Below are 23,887 nucleotides of genomic sequence, written 5' to 3'. Positions count from 1 at the left end.
CGCCAGGCCTCCCTGTCCATCACCAACTCCTGGAGTTCACTCAGACTCACGTCCATCGAATTGGTGATGCCATCCAGCCATCTCATCCTCTGTCGTCCCCTTCTCCTCCTGCCCTCAATCCCTCCCAGCATCAGAGTCTTTTCTCTGCTATTTACCTGGGGCCAAACTATGGTGGAGGTAATGGAGATAATGGTGACCTCCTTCAAAAGATCCCATGTATGTACTGCTACACTCGGTGCCCCAAGTCCTGCAGCAGGTCACTACCAACCCACATCTCTGCTGGAGACTCCTGGACACTCAAGGCAAGTCTGGGTCAGTCTCTTGTGGGTCACTGCTCCTCTCTCCTGGGTCCTGGTGCACAAGGTTCTGTTTGTGCCCTCTAAGAGTATTTCCCAACCCTGTATAAGAGGGCTTATGTTTATCACTCACCTTTAAAAGACTTCACACCTTCCAGCAATCTGTTCCTAAAGACCTTGTTTTCATCTACAAAAAAAAAAAAAGGGAGGGTAAAATTAAGGTCATAGAGAAATTATGTGGCTATTAGCTAAAATTATTTCAGTAAAGCTAGGATTTTCATGATTTGCCCTAGAAATTTCCACTATTAAAATCAATTTTGAGAGAAAATTAGGGAAAGTTTATCAAAATGTTAACATGCAGGTATTGTATAATATACAGAACTCTTCTTTGATGTGATTCCAACTCTCACCTTTCATTCCCTTCTAGTTTGGCTTACATCTTTTCCTTTTGTAGTTTTTCAAATCACCTACAGGTATTTAAGAGATAAGGGTAACCTCTGAAATTTCTTCCTCTTGATAGCATGATTCAACATGATGGGGACAGTTTACTCTAAAACTAAAAGGCAACCACATAGATGGGAATTTCTCTCAGGAATAAATGAACATTTAGATTATTTTGAGTTGAGTTCTTATTTTTTATTTTTTGCATCTTAGCAAATGGCAATAGTTTCAGTTTTCCAAAAATAAATAGATAAATAAAAGCTTAAAGAATCCTTTAAGGTCATATCAATATTTGAAATGCTTACCATTGAAAGGCAGATTGTTCAACAGTTTCAAGTATTCTTTATCTGTGAGCTCTAATCCCATGTTTTTCAGAGTGGTTTTCACATCTTTGACATCAACTTCCCCTCCTTAAACAAGATAGACAACATTGCATGTATAAATTTAAAAGTTCATGTTATGATTCAAAATAGGGAAGATTAGTCTTTGGCTATGTGGTATGAATAGACACAGAATGAAGAGAAAAGGCCAATGAGAAGCCTCTGAGTACACTCACTATGACACTCACAGAAAAGTAATTTGAACTCTAAATGCTAATACAAGAAGGCATAATCATGATGACAATGTCAAGGCAACTCTGAAATCAGTGAAATCCACATTATGTACTTCTCTATTCAATTGGAATATTGTAAATGATTTACTTACTCAAATAATTGTATCAATTAAGGTAAGATCTGTTGGTCTCATCTTTGTTAATTATATGGAGTTTTCACTAAAGTTTTACTTCACTTTATTTTTACTTTATTTTATTGAAAACTAGTACAGAGCTTGATTGTTGTAACAAAGAAAAAGCAAAATAAGAGGAATCAATCAAGATGGCAGAGTAAGAGGACATGGAGGGCACCTTCCCCCATGAACACATCAAAAATACAGTGGATATATATATTCAGTTCAGTTCAGTTCAGTCGCTCAGTCGTGTCCGACTCTTTGTGACCCCGTGAATTGCAGCACGCCAGGCCTCCCTGTCCATCACCAATTCCCGGAGTTCACTCAAACTCATGTCCATCGAGTCAGTGATGCCATCCAGCCATCTCATCCTGTCGTTCCCTTCTCCTCCTGCCCCCAATCCCTCCCAGCATCAGAGTCTTTGCCAATGAGTCAACTCTTTGCATGAGGTGGCCAAAGTAATGAAGTTTCAGCTTTAGCATCATTCCTTCCAAAGAAATCCCAGGGCTGATCTCCTTCAGAATGGACTGGTTGGATCTCCTTGCAGTCCAAGGGACTCTCAAGAGTCTTCTCCAATACCACAATTCAAAAGCATCAATTCTTCAGCACTCAGCCTTCTTCACAGTCCAACTCTCACATCCATACATGACCACTGGAAAAACCATAGCCTTGACTAGACGGACCTTAGTCGGCAAAGTAATGTCTCTGCTTTTGAATATGCTGCCTAGGTTGGTCATAACTTTTCTTCCAAGGAGTAAGCATCTTTTGATTTCATGGCTGCAATCACCATCTGCAGTGATTTTGGAGCCCCCAAAAATAAAGTCTGACACTGTTTCCACTGTTTCTCCATCTATTTCCCATGAAGTGATAGGACCGGATGCCATGATCTTCATTTTCTGAATGTTGAGCTTTAGGCCAACTTTTTCACTCTCCTCTTTCACTTTCATCAAGAGGCTTTTTAGTTTCTCTTCACTTTCTGCCATAAAGGTGATGTCATCTGCATATCTGAGGTTATTGATATTTCTCCTGGCAATCTTGATTCCAGCTTGTGTTTCTTCCAGTCCAGCATTTCTCATGATGTACTCTGCATATAAGTTAAATAAGCAGGGTGACAATATACAGCCTTGATGTGCTCCTTTTCCTATTCAGAATCAGTCTGTTGTCCCATGTCCAGTTCTAACTGTTGCTTCCTGACCTGCATACAGATTTTTCAAGAGGCAGGTCAGGTGGTCTGGTATTCCCACCTCTTTCAGAATTGTCCACAGTTTATTGTGATCCACACAGTCAAAGGCTTTGCCATAGTCAATAAAGCAGAAATAGATGTTTTTCTGGAACTCTCTTGCTTTTTCCATGATCCAGTGGATATTGGCAATTTGACCTCTGGTTCCTTTGCCTTTTCTAAAACCAGCTTGAACATCTGGAAGTTCACGGTTCACGTATTGCTGAAGCCTGGCTTGGAGAATTTTGAGCATTACTTTACTAGCACGTGAGATGAGTGCAATTGTACGGTAGTTTGAGCATTCTTTGGCATTGCCTTTCTTTGGAATTGGAATGAAAACTGACCTTTTCCAGTCCTGTGGCCACTGCTGAGTTTTCCAAATTTGAGACACCCCGCGTCCGAGGTCAGGGGCAGCAGCTGAGAGGAGCTACCCTGCTTCTGAGGTCAGGGGCAGTGGAAGAAGCTACCTCGTGCCCGAGGCCAGGGGTGGTGGCCCTGAGGAGCCACCCCGTGCCTGAGGCCAGAGGCTGTGGCAGCCGGGATATATGTATAAGTATAGCTTATTAACTTTGCTGTATAGTGGACACTAATACAACACTGTTTATCAACCATGCTCCTCCTGTTGCAGCTGCTAAGTCACTTCAATCATGTCAGATCCTTTGCAACCCTATGGACTGTAGTCTGCCAGTCTCCTCTGTCCATGGGATTCTGTGAGCAAGAATACTGGAGTGGATTGCCATGCCCTCCTTCAGGGAATCTTCTTGACTCAGGGATTGAACCTGCATCTCTTAATTATCTTACATTGGCAGGCAGGTTCTTTACCACTAGTGCCACCTGCGCTTAGCCGCTCAGTCGTTTCTGGACTCCTTGCAACCCCATGCCCGGCTCCTCTGTCCATGGGGATTCTCCAGGCAAGAATACTGGAGTGGGTTGCCATGACCTCCTCCAGGGGATATTCCCAACCCAGGGATTGAACCCAGGTCTCCTGCTTTGCAGGCAAATTCTTTACTCTCTGAGCCACCAGGGAAGTGCAACCTGGGAAGCCCCGAATCAACTATACTGCAATAAAATTTTTTAAAAAAATCTATATGTGGAACAATTCTCACTGAAAGCTAACTGAAAACTGGCAGAAAGACTCTTGTACACACATGGTTGTAAGAAAGACCCACACGCAATCAGGTAAGAAGAGAAGAAAAGTGATCAGATCAGGACCTGTGCGCCTGGGAGGGAACTCAGAGGAAAAAGGGAGTACACACGGACAAAGACCCACCTTGGTGGGTATGTGGCAAGACACACAGATTGGGTGCCCCAGCCCTGGGTTCCTAAACATGGGAGGTAGTTGGAGGACTGCTGGGACTAACAGAAGGACTATAGGAAGCCTGGACTCTGCTCATGAGGAGCTAGCACATATATAATGCCTTGCCTCCTAGTCAGGGGGAAGAGGGCAGTTAGAAGACTACTCTAGTGCTTGCTGGGTTTCCCTTGGTATGCACACCAGCCTGAACCGAGTGAACACTCCAATCCTGCATGGTCTATATTGCAGCATGGCACAGGATCTAGGGCTGCCACGCCTGGGGAGAAAACTTGGCTGTGTCACACAGTGGTGACTGGGTCCTAGGGTAGAGCCTGGGTTGGTTGGCAGTGACCATTGTTGGCACTTACTCAAGCAGCACATCTGAGGCAGCCTAGAACTCTGATGGTAGTTGTTCCACCATAGCTCACACACTAATATATGCTAACGGTCCATATGAGCCTGCCTATCTTGTGGTGTATACCCACAAGAGGCAGGGGGAGTGGAGACTGGGAGCAGTGATCAGCTGAGAGACAAAGGGGAATTGTACACAGGTTGTGTCTGATCAGAACAAAGGAAACAACTGTCGGCTCCTGCATAGGCAGCTCCCTGGAGAAAACTTGGATCTCTGTCTTCAGCGGACATGAGCTGAGAGCATGCAAGGACCCCTTTGCTTCAGCAGTACCCCCTTTTGCCGCCATGGTTCCAGTACTGGGAGAAGTAAAAGCATTCACTTAAAGGGAATAGAACCAACCATCAGGGATTTTAGTTCCAGCATTTTTGGATAAGACTCCAATCCCAATAAGGCTATGGAGGACCACTGAATAGAGAGGAAGTCTCACCTCACACCTAGCTCCAGCTCTACCCATTCCATCTCCATGCATCTCCTCATCAAGGTGATAGCTGCTAGCACACCCTGAGGAAATACCTGACTGCATCCATGTTAAATCCAGCCCTCCTACCAAATGCATTGGGAACATGCAGTCTGTATAGGGACACTCCCACATAAGGGCACCACTTAGAGACCTCAGCAGACAACTGTTTCACCTAAATTCATAGACATAGAGAAATTTAAGCAAAGTAACAAGGCAGAAGAAGTAGTCTCAATTGAAAGAGCAGGGGGAAATTCCTGAGAAAATGATGAAACAGACATAAACAATTTACTAGATAAAGAATTCAAAGCTTTTGTAATAAAAATGTTGACCAAATTAGACAGAGGTTTATGACATTGTACAGGAGACAGAGATCAAGTTCATCCCCAAGAAAAAGAAATGCAAAAAAGTAAAATGGCTGTCTGAGGAGGCCTTACAAATAGCTGTGAAAAGAAGAGAAGTGAAAAACAAAGGAGAAAACGAAAGATATACCCATTTAAATGCAGAGTTTCAAAGAATAGCAAGGAGAGATAAGGAGGCCTTCCTCAGCAATCAGTGCAAAGAAATAGAGGAAAACAATAGAAAAGGAAAGACTGGAGATCTCTTCAAGAAAATTAGAGATACCAAGGGAACATGTCATGCAAAGATGGGCTCAATAAAGGACAGAAATGGTATGGACCTAACAGAAGCAGAAGATATTAAGAAGAGGTGGCAAGAATAAACAGAAGAACTGTACAAAAAAGATCCAGATAATCACGACGCAGGTAATCACGATGGTGTGATCACTCATCTAGAGCCAGACATCCTGGAATGTGAAGTCAAGTGGGCCTTAGGAAGCATCACTACAAACAAAGCTAATGGAGGTGATGGCATTCCAGTGGAGCTATTTCAAATACTGATAGATGATGCTGTGAAAGTGCTGCACTCAGTATGCCAGCAAATTTGGAAAACTCAGCAGTGGCCACAAGACTGGAAAAGGTGAGTTTTCATTCCAATCCCAAAGAAAGGCAATGCCAAAGAATGCTCAAACTACTGCATAATTGCACTCATCTCACATGCTAGTAAAGTAATACTCAAAATTCTCCAAGCCAGGCTTCAGCAATACGTGAACCGTGAACTTCCTGATGTTCAAGCTGGATTTAGAAAAGGCAGAGGAACCAGAGATCAAATCACCAATATCTGCTGGATCATCAAAAAAGTAAGAGAGTTCCAAAAAAACCACCATCTACTTCTGCTTTATTGACTATACCAAAGCCCTTAACTGTGTGGATCACAGCAACCTGTGGGAATTCTGATAGAGATGGGAATACCAGACCACCTGACCTGCCTCTTGAGAAATCTGTATGCAGGTCAGGAAGCAACAGTTAGAACTAGACATGGAACAACAGACTGGTTCCAAATAGGAAAAGGAGTATGTCAAGGCTGTATATTGTCACCCTGCTTATTTAACTTATATGCAGAGTACATAATGAGAAACGCTGGGCTGGAGGAAGCACAAACTGGAATCAAGATTGCTGGGAGAAATATCAATAACCTCAGATATGCAGATGACACCACCCTTATGGCAGAAAGTGAAGAAGAACTAAAGAGCCTCTTGATGAAAGTGAAAGAGGAGAGTGACAAAGTTGGCTTAAAGCTCAACATTTAGAAAACTAAGATCATGGCATCCAGTCCCATCATTTCATGGCAAATAGATGGGAAACAGTGGCAGACTTTATTTTTCTGGGCTCCAAAATCACTGCAGATGGTGATTGCAGCCATGAAATCAAAAGATGCTTACTCCCTGGAAGGAAAGTTATGACCAACCTAGACAGCATATTAAAAAGCAGAAACATTACTTTGCCAACAAAGGTCCATCTAGTCAAAGCTATGGTTTTTTGAGTAGTCATGTATGGATGTGAGAGTTGGACTATAAAGAGGTCTGAGGACAGAAGAATTGATGCTTTTGAACCGTGGTGTTGGAGCAGACTCTTGAGAGTCCCTTTGACTGCAACGAGATCCAACCAATCCATCCTAAGGGAAATCAGTCCTGAGTGTTCATTGGAAGGAATGATGTTGAAGCTGAAACTCCAATATTTTGGCCACCTGATGTGAAGCGCTGACTCATTTGAAAAGACCCTGATGTTGGGAAAGATGAAGGCAGGAGGAGAAGAGGACGACAGAGGATGAGATGGTTGGATGGCATCACTGGTTCAATGGACATGAGCTTGGGTAAACTCCAGGAGTTGGTGATGGACAGGGAGGTCTGGCGTGCTACGCTTCATGGAGTCACAAAGAGTCGGACACGACTGAGTGACTGAACTGAACTGAACTGAACCAAATTAGAGAAAAGAACAGATAAAGAAAATTTCACTAAATTTTAACAAGAAACTAGAAAATATAAAAAGATCTACTCAGAAATGAGAAGTTAAGTAGTTGAAGTAAAAGACACTAGAAGGGTTGAATAGCAGAATAAATGATACTGAAAAATGCATAAGTGAACTGGAAGATAGACTAATGGAAATCATCCATTCAGAACAGTGAAAAGAGAAACAATTTTTAATAAATGAAAATCATTTAAGAGATTTCTGGGATAACATTAAGCATACCAACATTCACATTATAGGGGTCCCAGAAGGACATCACTATATTAGAGAAATGCAAATCAAAGTCACAGTGAGATCACCTATACCTGTCAGAATGGCTATCATCAAGAAGTCTACAAATAACATACTGGAGAGGACATAGAGAAACCGAAACACTTGTTCACTGTTGATAAAAATATAAATTGGTATTGACAGTTCGAAAAATGATATGGAGGTTCCTAAAAAAAAAACTGAATATGGTTCCTAAAAAAAACTGAATGTAGAACTTTCATAATATCCAGCAATTCCACTCCTGGGTACACATCTGGAAAAATCTGAAAAGTGTTCATAGCAGCACTATTTACAATAGCCAAGATATGGAAGTAACCCAAATGTCAATCAATAGAGGAACAGATTTTAAAAAAAATTTGTGGTACATATACAGTGGAATATTTCAGCCATAAAAAGAATAAAATTCTGCCATTTGTAGCAATGTAGACAGACCTAGAGTATATTATGCTTAGTGAAATAAGGAAAGACAAACACCATATGATATCATGTATAAGTGAAATCTAGAAAATAAAACAAATGTATATAGCAAAACAGAAACATACTCACAGATCTAGAAAACAAACTAGTCGGAATCAGTGGGGAGAGGGAACAGGGGATGGGCATAATAGGGTTATGGAATTAATAAATATGAACTACTATGTATAAAGTAGATAAGCAACAAGGATATATTTTACAGCAAGGGAATTATAGCCATTATTTTGTAATGACTTTTAATGAATCTATACAGTATGCCTGAAACTAATATTAAAAACATGCCAAAAAGTGAATTGCAAGCAATTAGTATAACATTTAACAAATGAAGAGATCAGTGCCACAACTAACATGTCAATTAAGAGATAATGGCAAAATATAATTGCCGGGAGCCAGCGTGAGGAATCCCACCCGTGACAAGGTCATGCAGCAGAGATCTGATGTGCAAGGTCGAGTCAGATCTCAGGTTTTCCCCCTGGTATTTCCTGAGCGTGTGCCCCCAAAAATAAGAATATGCCTGCCTAGAAAAAGTCATCTCCAGGCATTAGTCTTCTGCATTTGAAAGGGTGTTTCAATCCAAAAACCCCTCTGATGGCTTTTTAGCCTGCCTGCAGGACTGGTACAGCTGCGCAGGTGATTGTTTGAGGCCTCCTGACTGCAGGAGGCACAGGAAACTTAAAACATCCTAGGAATGTAGGGTCTTCCGAGGAGTCAAAATCATTAGAATAGGACTGATTAAAGGTTTCATTTGTTGAGCCAATACTTGCTGCCAACATTAGATCTTTGAGTTAAGTATCTTCTTTGTTATAACCTACTGCACCTTTGTTCTATCGAGATGTAACTTTAGTGCTTTAAGGAGATGCAGATTAAAGAAAAACACTTCAGGGGAAATGAAATTAACATTCATTAAGGAAGAGAGCCAAAAAGTGTTAGCAAGCCTCTTGGCCAGAAGATAATGTAAATCACCTGAGACCTTTTGTATACAAAAAGATATATAGAAAGAGTCTGGGCTGCTAACCTACATAATTTTGTATTACCCCTTGATCTCTATGTACAATCAAAAAGGTATAAAAGGCCTTTCTAGACAATAGAGGCCGGGCCAGTCATTGGAAGGACTGGTTTCCCCCGTGTCTCCTCTTTACTTTAATTTCAGGCTGAATTCCCATCTGGGGCACGGAGGCTCACCAAGTCTACTTACTTGCCCTGGCTGTTAAGACCCGCGCGAAAGGGAGCCTAAGGTGAAGCACCCTTAGATATTCAAGTGAGTGCCAGTGGCCCAACGTAGATGGTGCAAATTCCTTGTCTGGAATTTTATTGGTCTTCCACGTAATCCAAGTTATTCAGCCCTCTTTCTCCACTAAATTTTCCTACTACACTATTTCTTCCTAATCTAATCATATTAATAAATAAATAAGTTTTTTTCCTCGCCAAAGCCGTCCCCACTTCGAATTCCCTGGTTCCACTGGGGTTGGACCCCAGCCTATAATTATAGTAAATATTAAATATCTTAGATTTATTATTTCTCACCTACCTGTAGTGGCTTTTACTCCATCCATCACCTCCTTCAGACCAACTTTCCCATTAGCTACAAGAAAAAGCTCAATGAAGATAATGTCACAAGTTCAGAAAAAAACTTAAGACATATATTTTGTGGAAACAACTCCATTAAAAACATTTTAAACTAAGACCATTTATTAAATGCTTGGATCTCAGGGAATTAAGGTGACCTTCCTTAATACAGAGGTCTCATATTTCAGAATCTGGGTCAGGAAAAGTATACTTTTCCTAGTGTTTTAGAAGCCATTATAAGCCATTATACATTGAAGATATCATTAAAGTTGGCCCAATATTCTGGTAACTTTACTTCATGTACGAACATACAGTTGAGGAAGGGATTTCTAACCTAGCCCGGTACGTCCTAAGGGTGCTTCCTACAGGAGGTAGTGCATTAACTATATTAATGTATTAGTCAGGGTGCATCAGAAATACATACAGATAAAAAGGGCTTCACATGGAGGAGAGATTGAGAGAAGATAAAAGTCTAGAGGTATGTCTTGTGTGTGAAATTACCAGTAGTTCAACATGGTCTGAAGAGGAAAAAAATAAGAGAAGATATCAAAGAGGCAGATGGGCTGAGACGGCCTCATGCCCTACGATGAGAATCTTTGAATTTATTTTAGAATGAATTTCAGGAGACAGAGGGATGAACAAAAGAATGGGCCTGCTGATTCCTCTATTATTTTTGCTTTCTTATAGATGTATTAGAGCTTTGACAGCACCCTCTGCAATTCTTGGTATGGAGAGGGAAAATAGATGCTGATGTTGGATGAACTGTAATACAGATCCAAGATTTATTCTGACATTAATACTGGAATTCTTTCCAACCTTTCTAACATTTCAATTAAATTTATTTTTTAAGAATCAGATGTAAAACAGTGCTCACGATCAATTTGTAGGTCTTCTGACAGCTTTGCACGTTCCTCTTCTGTGAGCTCAATTCCAAATCTTTCTAGAGTATTGTCCAGGTTATTTATATGAACCTTCCCCGCTTATGAAAAAGACAATGTAGGAACAGGAAAAAAGTGTATTATACCAAGATTTTCCATGGGTAATATTATTAGTATCTTTATTGACCATGGTGATTTCAATTTAGCTAAGTTGAGACTACATTTCTAAGAATTTCCTTCCCTGTATGGATTTACTTATTAATTTATAATTTATGGTTTTTAAAAAAAGACTTTATTTTTTAGAGCAGTTTCAGGTTTACAACAAAACTTTGAGAGGAAGGTACAGAGATTCCCATATACCCCCTACCCCACACACATGCACAGCCTCCTCCATTAACAACATCATTCACCAGAGTGGGACTTTTTTTTTTTAACTAAGGATGAACCTACACTGATACATCATAACAATCCAAACTCCATAGTTTACTTTAGGATTCCCTCTTGATGTCATATATTCCATTGGTTTGGACAAAGTTATATTATATCCATCATTATAATATTATATAGAGTATTTTAACCACCCTAAAAATCCTCCTAGTCATCTCTTCTCCTCCCTCTCTTTCTGGCAAATATTGATCTTTATATTGTTTCCATGGTTTTGCTTTTCTCAGAATATCACGGAGTTGGAATTATATAGCATGTAGCCTTTTCAGATTGACTTCTTTCACTTAGTAACATGCACTGAAGATTCTCCCATGTCCTTTCATTGTGTAATAGCTCATTTCCTTTTAGTGCTGAAAAATTTTCCATTATCTAGATGTACCTGATGCTGGGAAAGATTGAAGGCAGGAGGAGAAAGGGACAACAGAGGATGAGATGGTTAGATGGCATCACCGACTCAATGGACATGAGTTTGAGTAAACTCTGGGAATTGGTGATGGACAAGGAAGCCTGGAGTGCTGCAGTCCATGGGGTTGCAAACAGTCAGACACAACTGAGAGACTGAACTGTAACTGTAACCACAGTTTACTTATCCATTCATCTACTGAAGTACATTTTGGTTGCTTCTAAATTTTGGCAATATGAATAAAGCAGCTTTCATCTCTGTTGTTTTCATCTCTGTTGGATAAATACCAAGGAACATGACTGCTAGGTTGTATGGTAAGAGTATGTTTAGTTTTGTAAGGAACCATCAAACTGTCTTCCAAAGTGGCCGTACCATTTTGCATTCCTACCAGCAGTGTTTGAGAATTCCTGCTTCTCCACATTCTTGCCAGTATTTGGTTTTGCCAGTACTGTATGGTTTTGAGGTAGAGGTGGCCATGGAGAAACTTGCATGATATTTCAGAAGCAAAACTGAAGCAGCAGCCACTGCATTCTGAAAGGTCATATAGAGGGCCAGGCACCACCATAGCTTGCCATTTTGTCTTTGTCCATCTACAGGTTTGTTCACCTTTGTTGGCCTGAAGCAGCTGGGCTTGCAGCTCTCGCAGTTCCTGCCAAATTTCCTTTTGCTTCTCTGAGTCCTGGGTCAGCCATGCATGCAGTTTTATGGCAAAGGGTACAAGTTTCTTTTGTAAAAACTGTTGTTGGAGTTGGAAGTGGGAAAAGATAGATAGGGACTCCTGTCTGTCTCTGTGGATTCATTTATCCTCACTCTTGTCCACTTTGTGTCCAGTTTTTCCTCCAAATTTCTGGTTCTGTTGATCTCCAGGGACTTTAGATTTGATACTACACACAAAGGCAGCTACCTTTACAGACTCTTCTAATGTATGAATTTCTCCTGAAGCCAGCCATAAAAGTCTGAAAGAAGTTATGCTTTTTTTTTAAATGTGAAGACAGCAACCCAAGTCTTCAAAGAACATGAAAAATCAAAGAAACACAACATCACTAAAGGAACACAATAATTTTTCAGTAGCCAATCCTAAAGAAATGAACATCTGTGATCTATCCAATAAGATTTCAAAATAGTTGTTTTAAGGAAGCTTAGTAAGCTATAAGAAAACATAGAAAGGTAAGTCAACGACATCAGGAAAACAATAAAAAGCAAAACAAGAGGTTTAACAGTGATATATATTATGAAAAAGAACCAAACAGAAAATCTGGACCTGAAGAATACAATGAACAAAATGAGAAAATGTAATAGATCAGCAGAAGTCTGTTCATGCAGAAGAGAGAGCCTATTAAGTATTAATAGAAGATAGGTCATTTGAAATTATCCAGTTAAAGGAGAAAAAAGAATAAAAAGAATGAAGAAAGCCTACATGAACTATGAGATACCTTTAAAAAAGACAATCTGTGCAATACTGCAGCCCCATAAGTAGAGAGGGAGAAAGGGATAGAAAGCTCATGTCAAGCAGTAAAGACTGAGAGGTTCCTAAATCTGGGGAGAGATTTGTACATTCAAGTTCATTCACAAACCCCCACTCCCTCCCATTTCTACACCAAATCAATATTCTCAAGATGCCATGAAAAGACTGTCTAAAATCAAAGACAGAGGAACTCTGGGGATAGAATATACAGCAAAGTGACTATATTTGACAGTATTGGGTGGATGATATACATAAAAGTTGCTAAGAGAGTAGATCTTAAAAGTTCTCACCAGGACTTCCCTGTGGTCCAGTGTTTAAGGATCCACCTGCCAATGCAGGGGATACAGGTTCAGTCTCTGGTTCGGAACATTTCACATGCCCTGAGGCAACTAAGCCCATGCGCCACAACTGCTGAAGACCACACTCCACAGCAAGAGAAGTCACCACAATGAGAAGCCCACACACAGCAGTCAGAGAGTAGTCCCCACTCTCTGCAACTAGAGTAGCCCCACATGCAGCAACAAAGACCCAGCACAGGCAAAAATAAATAAATAAAAAACGTTAACAGTTAAAAAAAAGTTCTCACCAAAAAAATTATGTGAGGTGATGGCATTTTGCAGTATGTAAGCATATCAAGTTGTTACATGTCAACTATATATCAATGAAGTTGAAAAAGAAAAGAATATCCTATTGCCAATTGACTATGGAAGAAAAAAAAAAACTGATCTGAGGCACCTTGACTTCCTCTTGCTGTGAATCAACAAGTAAATAAAGGGATGACTTTACTGGTTGGAGTGATGGATCCTGACCATCAGAGGGAAACTAGGCTGCTATTCTACACTGTGGGAATATACATAAATACAGGCAGAATCTAAAACACCCGTGATTAAAGTTAATTATAAATCAAACAACCCAATAAAATAACAGCCCTTGTTCTTCAGGAATAATATTTAGGATCACCCACCAGGCAAGAAGGTGGGAGCAGCCAGGGTGCTTGGTGAGGGAAAAAACAATATGAAATGGTAGTAAAAGAAGAAAGATATAAATACCAGTTGAAATCACATGGTCAGGTATTAAAGAATTACACAAAAATGAAGATTTCTATATTATTTTGATACAAATATATTTGCGACTACTTTATTCAATTATTTTCTTTCTATCTCTGCCCCTGTTCCCCCACCATCTACAAAAGATTTGCTAATAGTAGTTAGTCTTATATATCATTGTTTAAGTTATGGAATGTCAAGGAGGAATGTGACTCAACTAGAACAGAAATGAACATAACCTAGAGATGGATGAAATGATAGCTAAGATTTTGTAAGATTTTCAGAGAAGATGGTTAGCATAATTTTGTTTATATGAAAAATGGTTGTTACAAGAAGACTTAAAAGAGATATATATGGATGATAGATTTTTATTGCATCATAGTAGCCTAGGTGAAATTATATGTCTATTAATTTCCTTCCCTACATAGTTCGATGGTAAAGAAAATTCTGCATCAGATTTGGGAGGCACAAGTAAAGCAGCTGTTATTATACTCTGGAGGTCAGTGTAGGGCTCCAGGTGCCATTACAGCTAATGATGTTGTTGTTGATCTCCTGACTCTGTTGACATGAGTTGGAAGTTGGGCCTACAGATATTCTGGCTTTTGCCCCATCTCCCTTAAATTTTCCTAGTCTTGGGCTAGGCACATGTATTTCTCCATGGAGAAGGATGCTGATTTCTTTCATAGGTCATTCATATTCTTAGTGGTGGGGAAAGTAGGATAGACAGATATAGATTCCAGTTTGTCCTCAGGGGTTCTAGTTTGATTTTATTCTCTCTGACTCTTTCAATCTAATTTTTCTTTCTGAATCCTGGCCTTGCTGACTATGGAGATTTCAGGACTTCAGGCCCACCACCAGAAGCAGAGACAAAAGTTTTCATAGACTTCACCATCTCTCACAATTGCATGAAACATAATTTTTATAATAAATGCTTTACTCCAAGTCACTCACAGTGATTCTGCTTTCTTAATCAAGTCCTAACTAATACAATCACCATAAATTCTATGAAAATAAAATAAAGAAAATACATTTTATGTTTTTATATAAGTATCATTTCAAAAAATCTAAAACTACATATACTTGTCCAAGCATATAAAGTCAATAAAATATTTAAATACTGTCTTAGTAATAAGCCTGTATAACAAAATAATATTAAGTAAGTGGAACTGCTGAAAACCAACCTAATACCTTTTCTCTCTCTCTCTCTTTTTTTTTTTTTTTTTGGTGGGTGAGGAGAGTGTGTACAAAGCCAAAAAAAAAGCAAGAGTATGTGGAACTATATGCAAGATAAAGTACATGCTGTTATCAGCTAAAATGTGAACAGACCAAAATAATAATAAATAAGTGAATTATACCAAAGTGAGGAGCTAGAATTCATAATTGAATGGTATAAAATTGGGGAGTGTCAGCCAAATAACTTTTAACTGGGCTTCTTGCTCACCTTGGAGAGACTTCATACTCTTCAGCAATCTACTGAGATGAATTTTTCCAGCAGCTATAAGAAAAGCCATAATTCATGTAATGATGAAACTAACATGAAATCACAAAAATTATATGAATAACTTCAGAAATAACATTTTAATGATTTGTCTCTAATTTTTATGCTATTTTATCTAATATAAAGAAGTTAGAGAATAAAGATTTTTCTCATTGTGACAAAGCTTTCTATTCAAGTACCTGAAGGAGTCTACTTGCTGAAGCATCAGCAATAGCTTTCCTTTCTTTTTGGTTTCTGCTTCCTATCTTCTTCTTCTCACTTGCTCTCTCCTTTTTTCTTTCTTTTTTTCTTTTTTTTACCACTGATCTGTTTTTCTCTTTCTTTCCCCTTCTTATCATATAAGCAAATTAGTGGCTTGAGGGGGTAACAACATGACTAGCTGCTAAGGTCAACTTTTGTCTGAAGGGTTACTTAATTTCCAATATAAATTCTAAACAATAATGACAAGGTTGCTGTATTACTTAGAACTCAAATTTCTTTAATGTATTTTTCTTTTGCACTTGTAAAAGAAAATAAACAGAAATGGAGGTGGAGATTTTCACGCAGACCTAAAGACACAAAAATATGAGAAGGCCTCTGCAACACCTCTATGGTGGCTCACCATCAGTTGTCAGTGTTTCCAGCAGCTTCTCTTTTTCCTTCTCTGTGAGCTCAATCCCCAGGTTTCCCAGGATACTTTTCAGATCACTAGAATCAACCTTCTCTCCTTTCAAAAGAGGGAATGGTAGTCATGAATTTTAGGTATCATGGTTTAGCCTCAAAGTCATAAATATCTTCTACATAGGTTAATGATATTCCAATTTTAAGAAGAAGAGTTAGGTAAAAAGAAGATATTCTTAACCATAGAATCATTGGGCATATTTTGCAGCATTTATAAAATGCCATACATAATACAAATTAATGACAGCATTTCCATAAGTTGGAAAAGACAACTTCCAGAATAAACTTTGATCAGCGAATTAAGACAACTTAGATTTTAAAATATATAATGTATACTTCAAAAATAGTTCATTGTTATGGTGAAAATTGCTTGCTTATTTTGGTGAATACATTATCTTGATCATTTCAAAGCTTTATTGTGCCATTTCCTATATATTTCTAGATTATGCCTATTTAAACATTTATGAAGTAAAGCATATTTTTGGCATAAACAACAGATTCCAACCCCACGCCCAAGGAGTGGTGGCTGCTCGGGCGCAGGAGGGCCTACAGGAGCCATCCCACGTTGAAGGTCAGGAAGGGTAGTGGGAGGAGATACCACTCATCCAAGATAAGGAGCAGCGGCTGTGCTTTGCTGGAGCAGCTGTGAAGAGATACCCCACGCCCAAGGTAAGAGAAACCCAAGTAACATGGTAGGTGTTGCAAGAGGGCATCAGAGGGCAGACACACTGAAACCATACTCACAGAAATCTAGTCAGTCTAATCACACTAGGACCACAGCCTTGTCTAACTCAATGAAACTAAGCCATGCCCGCAGGGCAACCCAAGACGGGCGGGTCATGGTGGAGAGGTCTGACAGAATGTGGTCCACTGGAGAAGGGAATGGCAAACCACTTCAGTATTCTTGCCTTGAGAACCCCATGAACAGTATGAAAAGGCAAAATGATAGGATACTGAAAGAGGTACTCCCCAGGTCAGTAGGTGCCCAATATGCTACTGGAGGTCAGTGGAGAAATAACTCCAGAAAGAATGAAGGGATGGAGCCAAAGCAAAAACAATACCCAGTTGTGGATGCGACTGGTGATAGAAGCAAGGTTCAATGCTGTAAAGAGCAATATTGCATAGGAACCTGGAATGTCAGGTCCATGAATCAAGGCAAATTGGAAGTGGTCAAACAGGAGATGGCAAGAGTGAACATCGACATTCTAGGAATCAGCGAACTAAAATGGACTGGAATGGGTGGATTTAACTCAGATGACCATTATATCTACTACTGCGGGCAGGAATCCCTTAGAAGAAATGCAGCCCCATGGTCAACAGAAGAGTCCGAAATGCAGTACTTGGATGCAATCTCAAAAACGACAGAATGATCTCTGTTCGTCTCCAAGGCAAACCATTCAATATCACAATAATCCAAGTCTATGCCCCAACCAGTAATGCTGAAGAAGCTGAAGTTGAACAGTTCTATGAAGACCTACAAGACCTTGTAGAACTAACACCCAAAAAAGATGTCCTTTTCATTATAGGGGACTGGAATGCAAAAGTAGGAAGTCAAGAAACAGCTGGAGTAACAGGCAAATTTGGCCTTAGAATACGGAATGAAGCAGGGCAAAGACTAATAGAGTTTTGCAAAGAAAATGCACTGGTCATAGCAAACACCCTCTTCCAACAACGCAAGAGAAGACTCTACACATGGACATCACCAGATGGTCAACATCGAAATCAGATTGATTATATTCTCTACAACAAAAGATGGAGAAGCTCTATACAGTCAAGAAAAACAAGACCAGGAGCTGACTATGGCTCAGACCATGAACTCCATATTACCAAATTCAGACTCAAATTGAAGAAAGTAGGGAAAACTGCTAGACCATTCAGGTATGACGTAAATCAAATCCCTTATGATTATACAGTGGAAATGAGAAATAGATTTAAGGGACTAGATCTGATAGATAGAGTGCCTGATGAACTATGGAATGAGGTTCGTGACATTGTACAGGAGACAGGGATCAAGACCATCGCCATGGAAAAGAAATGCAAAAAAGCAAAATGGCTGTCTGGGGAAGCCTTACAAATAGCTGTGAAAAGAAGAGAAGTGAAAAGCCAAGGAAAAAAGGAAAGATATAAGAATCTGAATGCAGAGTTCCAAAGAATAGCAAGAAGAGATACGAAAGCCTTCTTCAGTGATCAATGCAAAGAAATAGAAGAAAACAACAGAATGGGAAAGACTAGAGATCTCTTCAAGAAAATTAGAGATACCAAGGGAACATGTCATGCAAAGATGGGCTCGATAAAGGACAGAAATGGTATGGACCTAACAGAAGCAGAAGATATTAAGAAGAGATGGCAAGAATACATGGAAGAACTATACAAAAAGGATCTTCACGACCCGGATAATCACAATGGTGTGATCACTCATCTAGAGCCAGACATCTTGGAATGTGAAGTCAAGTGGGCCTTAGAAAGCATCACTACAAACAAAGCTAGTGGAGGTGATGGAATTCCAGCTGAGCTCTTTCAAATCCTGAAAGATGATGCCGTGAAAGTGCTGCACTCAGTATGCCAGCAAATTTGGAAAACTCAGCAGTGGCCACAGGACTGGAAAAGGTCCGTTTTCATTCCAATCCCAAAGAAAGGCAATGCCAAAGAATGCTCAAACTACCGCACAATTGCACTCATCTCACATGCTAGTAAAGTAATGCTCAAAATTCTCCAAGCCAGGCTTCAGCAATATGTGAACTGTGAACCTCCAGATGTTCAAGCTGGTTTTAGAAAAGGCAGAGGAACCAGAGATCAAGTTGCCAACATCCACTGGATCATGGAAAAAGCAAGAGAGTTCCAGAAAAACATCTATTACTGCTTTATTGACTATGCCAAAGCCTTTGACTGTGTGGATCACAATAAACTGTGGGAAAATCTGAAAGAGATGGGAATACCAGACCACCTGACCTGCCTCTTGAGAAATCTGCATGCAGGCCAGGAAGCAACAGTTAGAACTGGACATGGAACAACAGACTGGTTCCAAATAGGAAAAGGAGTACATCAAGGCTGTATACTGTCACTCTGCTTATTTAACTTATATGCAGAGTACATCATGAGAAACACTGGGCTGGAAGAAACACAAGCTGGAATCAAGATTGCTGGGAGAAATATCAATAACCTCAGATATGTAGATGATACCACCTTTATGGCAGAAAGTCAAGAGGAACTAAAAAGCCTCTTGATGAAAGTGAAAGAGCAGCGTGAAAAAGTTGGTTAAAAGCTCAACATTCAGAAAACGAAGATCATGGCATCTGGTCCCATCACTCCATGGGAAGTAGATGGAGAAACAGTGGAAACAGTGTCAGACTTTATTTTGGGGGCTCCAAAATCACTGCAGATGGTGACTGCAGCCATGAAATCAAAAGACGCTTACTCCTTGGAAGAAAAGTTATGACCAACCTAGATAGCATATTCAAAAGCAGAGACATTACTTTGCTGACTAAGGTCCATCTAGCCAAGGCTATGATTTTTCCAGTAATCATGTATGGACGTGAGAGTTAGACTGTGAAGAAGGCTGAGCACCGAAGAATTGATGCTTTTGAACTGTGGTGTTGGAGAAGACTCTTGAGAATCCCTTGGACTGCAAGGAGATCCACCCAGTCCATTCTGAAGGAGATCAACCCTGGGATTTCTTTGGAAGGAATGATGCTAAAGCTGAAACTCCATTACTTTGGCCACCTCATGTGAAGAGTTGACTCATTGGAAAAGACTTTGATGCTTGCAGGGATTGGGGGCAGGAGAAGAAGGGGATGACCAAGGATGAGATGGCTGGATGGCATCACTGACTTGATGGACGTGAGTCTGAGTGAACTCCAGGAGTTGGTGATGGACAGGGAGGCTTGGTGTGCTGCGATTCATGGGGTCGCAAAGAGTCGGACATGACTGAGCGACTGAACTGAACTGAAACATTTATGAAGCAAAGCATATTTTTGGCATAAACAACAGATTCCAAATTGCCATACAGACTTGTAGACTTGTGCCATATAGAAAGTGTTAGTTGCTCAATTGTGTCTGACTCTCTGTGACCCCATGGACTGTAACCCACCAGGCTCCTCTGTCCATGAAATTCTTCAGTTAAGAATACCAGAGTAGGTAGCCATTCCCTTCTCCAGGAGATCTTCCCAGTCCAGGGACTGAACCTGGGTCTGCTGAACTGCAAGCAGATTCTTTATCATCTGAGCCACCAAGGAAGCCCACAGGCTTAGTAGCATGTAGGTATTTCATAGCAAACATTAAAGAAATACCACTGAAAAACAAAATTTAATACCAAGGACTAAAATCATAGATTTACAACAATTCTCACTTACCTTTAAAATTTTTCACTTTACTCATCAATGTTTCTAGAGAACTCTTCTTATCAACTGTAGGAGAAGATCAAAGTCACACTGAGATAAAAAGGACTCATAAAATATTGTGAAAGATATTACGGGAAACCATAAATCCTCATTTGTTTTGGGCCAGGCACTATCCTAAGTGTCAAATGTATATTTACTGAATAATATATTCTATGCTATTATTTTACCTAATTTTTATCACCTTCATGAGGACTATAAAGAAAACCTCAACATAAAAGTCATATCAATAATATGAATTTTACTTATAGTTCTATAATATTTCAAACCCATATATATTAGTGATGGAAAGAAATTCAGAAGTACCATTATCTAAAAAGCCTACCTTTCCCTATTCAAAATGTGGAAGACTGTCTGTTACTGACTATAATTTGGGTAGAGAACATAGAGACATAACAAACAGAGTGCAATATTTTCATGTTGATTTTGATAACTGGCTGCTTACTTGCTGCATCCACATTTACAGCTTCTTGATTACTGTCAGGGTAGATTACCATTCCTAAGGTTCCTTTTCCTAGGACCTTTTGTGCCAACAATGCTTATGCCTAAATTCTCCTAGTATCTAGCCATAGTATCCAAAAACTTGCTTACCATCAACAGGGAGATTCTGAGTCAGATCCTTAAGTTCCTCATCTGTAAGCTTGATTCCCATATTGTCCAGTATAGTACTCAAACTGTTGACACTGACTTTCTTACCTAAGGAAAGAGACAGTCCTTGAAGATTACATAACTCCCCAAACTTACATCTTTTGGAGACACATACCATGTTGTGGATTTCATGAACACTATATGTCAGTGCTCACAAAGATGGCATATAATTTCATGGAGGTCATATATTATTTAAAGCCTACTCACAGACTCCCCTTTGTATATGTGGGCATGTGTGCTCAGTTGCTTCAGTTGTGTCTGATTCTTTGCGACCCCATGGACTGTAGCCTGCATACTCCTCCATCCATGGGATTCTCCAGGGAAGAATACTGGAGTGGGTTGCCATGCCCTCCTCCAGGGAATTTTCCCAACCCAGGGATTGAACTAAAGTTTCTTATGTCTCCTGCACTGGGAGGTAGATTCTTTACCACTAGTGCCACCTGGGGAGCAGCCCCCCTTTATATCTACTAGGGTAAAGAATGCTTATTTTAAAATGTGAAAAAAAACCCTCAACAATTTTGGTAAAGAGACTAAGGACTTTATGCCTATAAAGAAAATCGACTATAAAATTAGAATTAGGGTTACTACCTTGAGACTTGTCTTGGGGACCAGCCCATATAATACAAAGTTTCAAATAGCATTGAATAAATGCTAAGAGAATTCTAGCTCTGGAGGCAAACATTCTTTACTTCTGAACACCATGATTTGATGATTCAGCTCTTAGTTTAGTTTTTTACTGTGGCTGATTAAAATCCCTGAATAACCATTAATCTTTTCTGCTATTTGTTTCTATGCAAATGTGAAATTTGATATCTCTTTTCTTGAAAAGTTTGGAAAAATCTTCAAAAAGTGGAAGACTTTCTAGATATAAAGTAGAAGATCAGCTGCTAAACTGAAGCTAGATCTTCAATGGGAGCATAAATTTGCAATCAGTATATATGAGAGATGGAAGCCCTCACTAATTTAATATCTTGGAAACTATAATTATAAAGATCCCCCATTTGTTTTCATTCTCATTATGCTTCTCAATTACCTTTAAGAGACTTCACAGCTTCTAGTAATCTGTTTTGAAAGACCTTGTTATCATCTGTAAGGCAGAATTTAAGTTACAGAGAAAAGTGCATAATCACTAGAATACTCTCAGGGAAAACTGGCTTTTCAGGATTTTTAGTAAAAATTTCTATGTTCATCGCAGTACTGTTCATAATAGCCAGGACATGGAAGCAAGCTAGATGTCCATCAGCAGATGAATGGATAAGAAAGCTGTGGTACATATACACAATGGAGTATTACTCAGCCATTAAAAAGAATACATTTGAATCAGTTCTAATGAGCTGGATGAAACTGGAGCCTATTATACAGAGTGAAGTAAGCCAGAAAGAAAAACACCAATACAGTATACTAATGCATATATATGGAATTTAGAAAGATGGTAATGATAACCCTGTATGTGAGACAGCAGACGAGACACAGATGTATAGAATAGTCTTTTGGACTCTGCGGGAGAGGGCGAGGGTGGGATGATTTGGGAGAATGGCACTGAAACATGTATATTATCATATATGAAACGAATCACCAGTCCAGGTTTGAAGCATGATACTGGATGCTTGGGGCTGGTGCACTGAGACGACCCAGAGGGATGATACGGGGAGGGAGGAGGGAGGGGGGTTCAGGATGGGGAACATGTGTATACCTGTGGCAGATTCATGTTGATGTATGGCAAAACCAATACAATACTGTAAAGTAATTAACCTCCAATTAAAATAAATAAATTCATATTTTTAAAAATCATTAATAAAAGAAAAAAATTCTATTATAAAAAAATTTTAGAGAAAATTGGGGATGTTTAGCACAACAGGTGCTCTACAACGTGCACATCCCTTCTCCCCAATCCTGCTTTATTCTCGTCTAAACTATCAACCCTTTTCTTCCATCCACAAATGCTAGATTAATCACTTTTTTTCTTTTGATGAGATGATTCATCAAAATACAGATCTTGTTTCCCATGAGTCATCACAATTAGGATGTTGCTTCCCAATCTAAAAGTAAAATTGCATGTATAGGGATTCACTTCAGGTATAAATGGACACTAAAATATTTTTTCGAGATTGACTTTCTATTTTCTGAAGCTTAGGAAAAAGGATTTTAGAGGGTCTCATAGATAGAGAAGCTAAAGCTCTTTTTGATTATACTGATATTTATAATGTTTACCATCAAATGACAGAATTTTCACCAATTCCTTGTATTCTCTATTTTTGAGCTCAATCCCCATGTTTTCCAGGACAATTTTCATATCATTGATACCAACTTTTCCTCCTTAATAAAAAATATTAAAATAATAGCACACATGGAATGTAAGTACAATCAAATGATTGCAAATAATGAAACTAATTTATGATGCCAGTACAGTATGAGTATGGGTTGGGGGAGTAACAGTTACTGAGCTCTGACCAAGTACACAGAGATAACATTACTCACAGAAACATAATTTGTTCTCTAAGGCTGATATAAATTAATTTATTTTAATTGGAGGTTAATTACTTTACAATATTGTATTGGTTTTGCCATACATCAACATGAATCCGCCACAGGTATACACGTGTTCCCCATGCTAAACCCCCCTCCCTCCTCCCTTCCTGTACCATCCCTCTGGGTCGTCCCAGTGCACCAGCCCCAAGCATCCAGTATCATGCTTCAAACCTGGCTTGATGGTGGCCATGAAAACGTGCCTTTAGGACTTCCAACTACAGAGAATGTAATTGACCAAGGGCCCCAGCTGCTGCTTTGGAATTCATCCCTGTTTTTATACTAAGGCCATGCCTTCAACAGGTTTCTCTTAACCAGTGATTGAATGCTGCACTCAAGGAGGCCTATTCCTGGGGGATAGCGGATGGCTGACTTTGGCCACAGGACTGCTTGAAGACTTTGCC

The 23,887-nt window shown here is 39.6% G+C and overlaps 1 protein-coding gene across 1 annotated transcript in view; it reads right to left on the bottom strand.

The window, feature by feature from the left end:
* EFCAB3 (EF-hand calcium binding domain 3) overlaps nt 1-23,887 on the bottom strand; it is a 493,997-nt gene that overhangs the window by 242,590 nt on the left and 227,520 nt on the right. Inside the window, exons 42-47 of the mRNA XM_069541641.1 lie at nt 20,901-21,005; nt 20,265-20,318; nt 15,857-15,961; nt 15,199-15,252; nt 1,043-1,147; nt 430-483 (exon numbers count right to left, since the gene is read on the bottom strand). Coding sequence (XP_069397742.1) covers nt 430-483; nt 1,043-1,147; nt 15,199-15,252; nt 15,857-15,961; nt 20,265-20,318; nt 20,901-21,005 — 477 coding nt within the window. The remainder of the gene's footprint in view (nt 1-429; nt 484-1,042; nt 1,148-15,198; nt 15,253-15,856; nt 15,962-20,264; nt 20,319-20,900; nt 21,006-23,887) is intronic.

Source organism: Ovis canadensis, chromosome 11 (assembly GCF_042477335.2).
Source record: "Ovis canadensis isolate MfBH-ARS-UI-01 breed Bighorn chromosome 11, ARS-UI_OviCan_v2, whole genome shotgun sequence".
NCBI lineage: Eukaryota > Metazoa > Chordata > Mammalia > Artiodactyla > Bovidae > Ovis > Ovis canadensis.
Note: the sequence above shows the minus strand (reverse complement) of the source record. Positions and strands in the feature narration are given on the sequence as shown.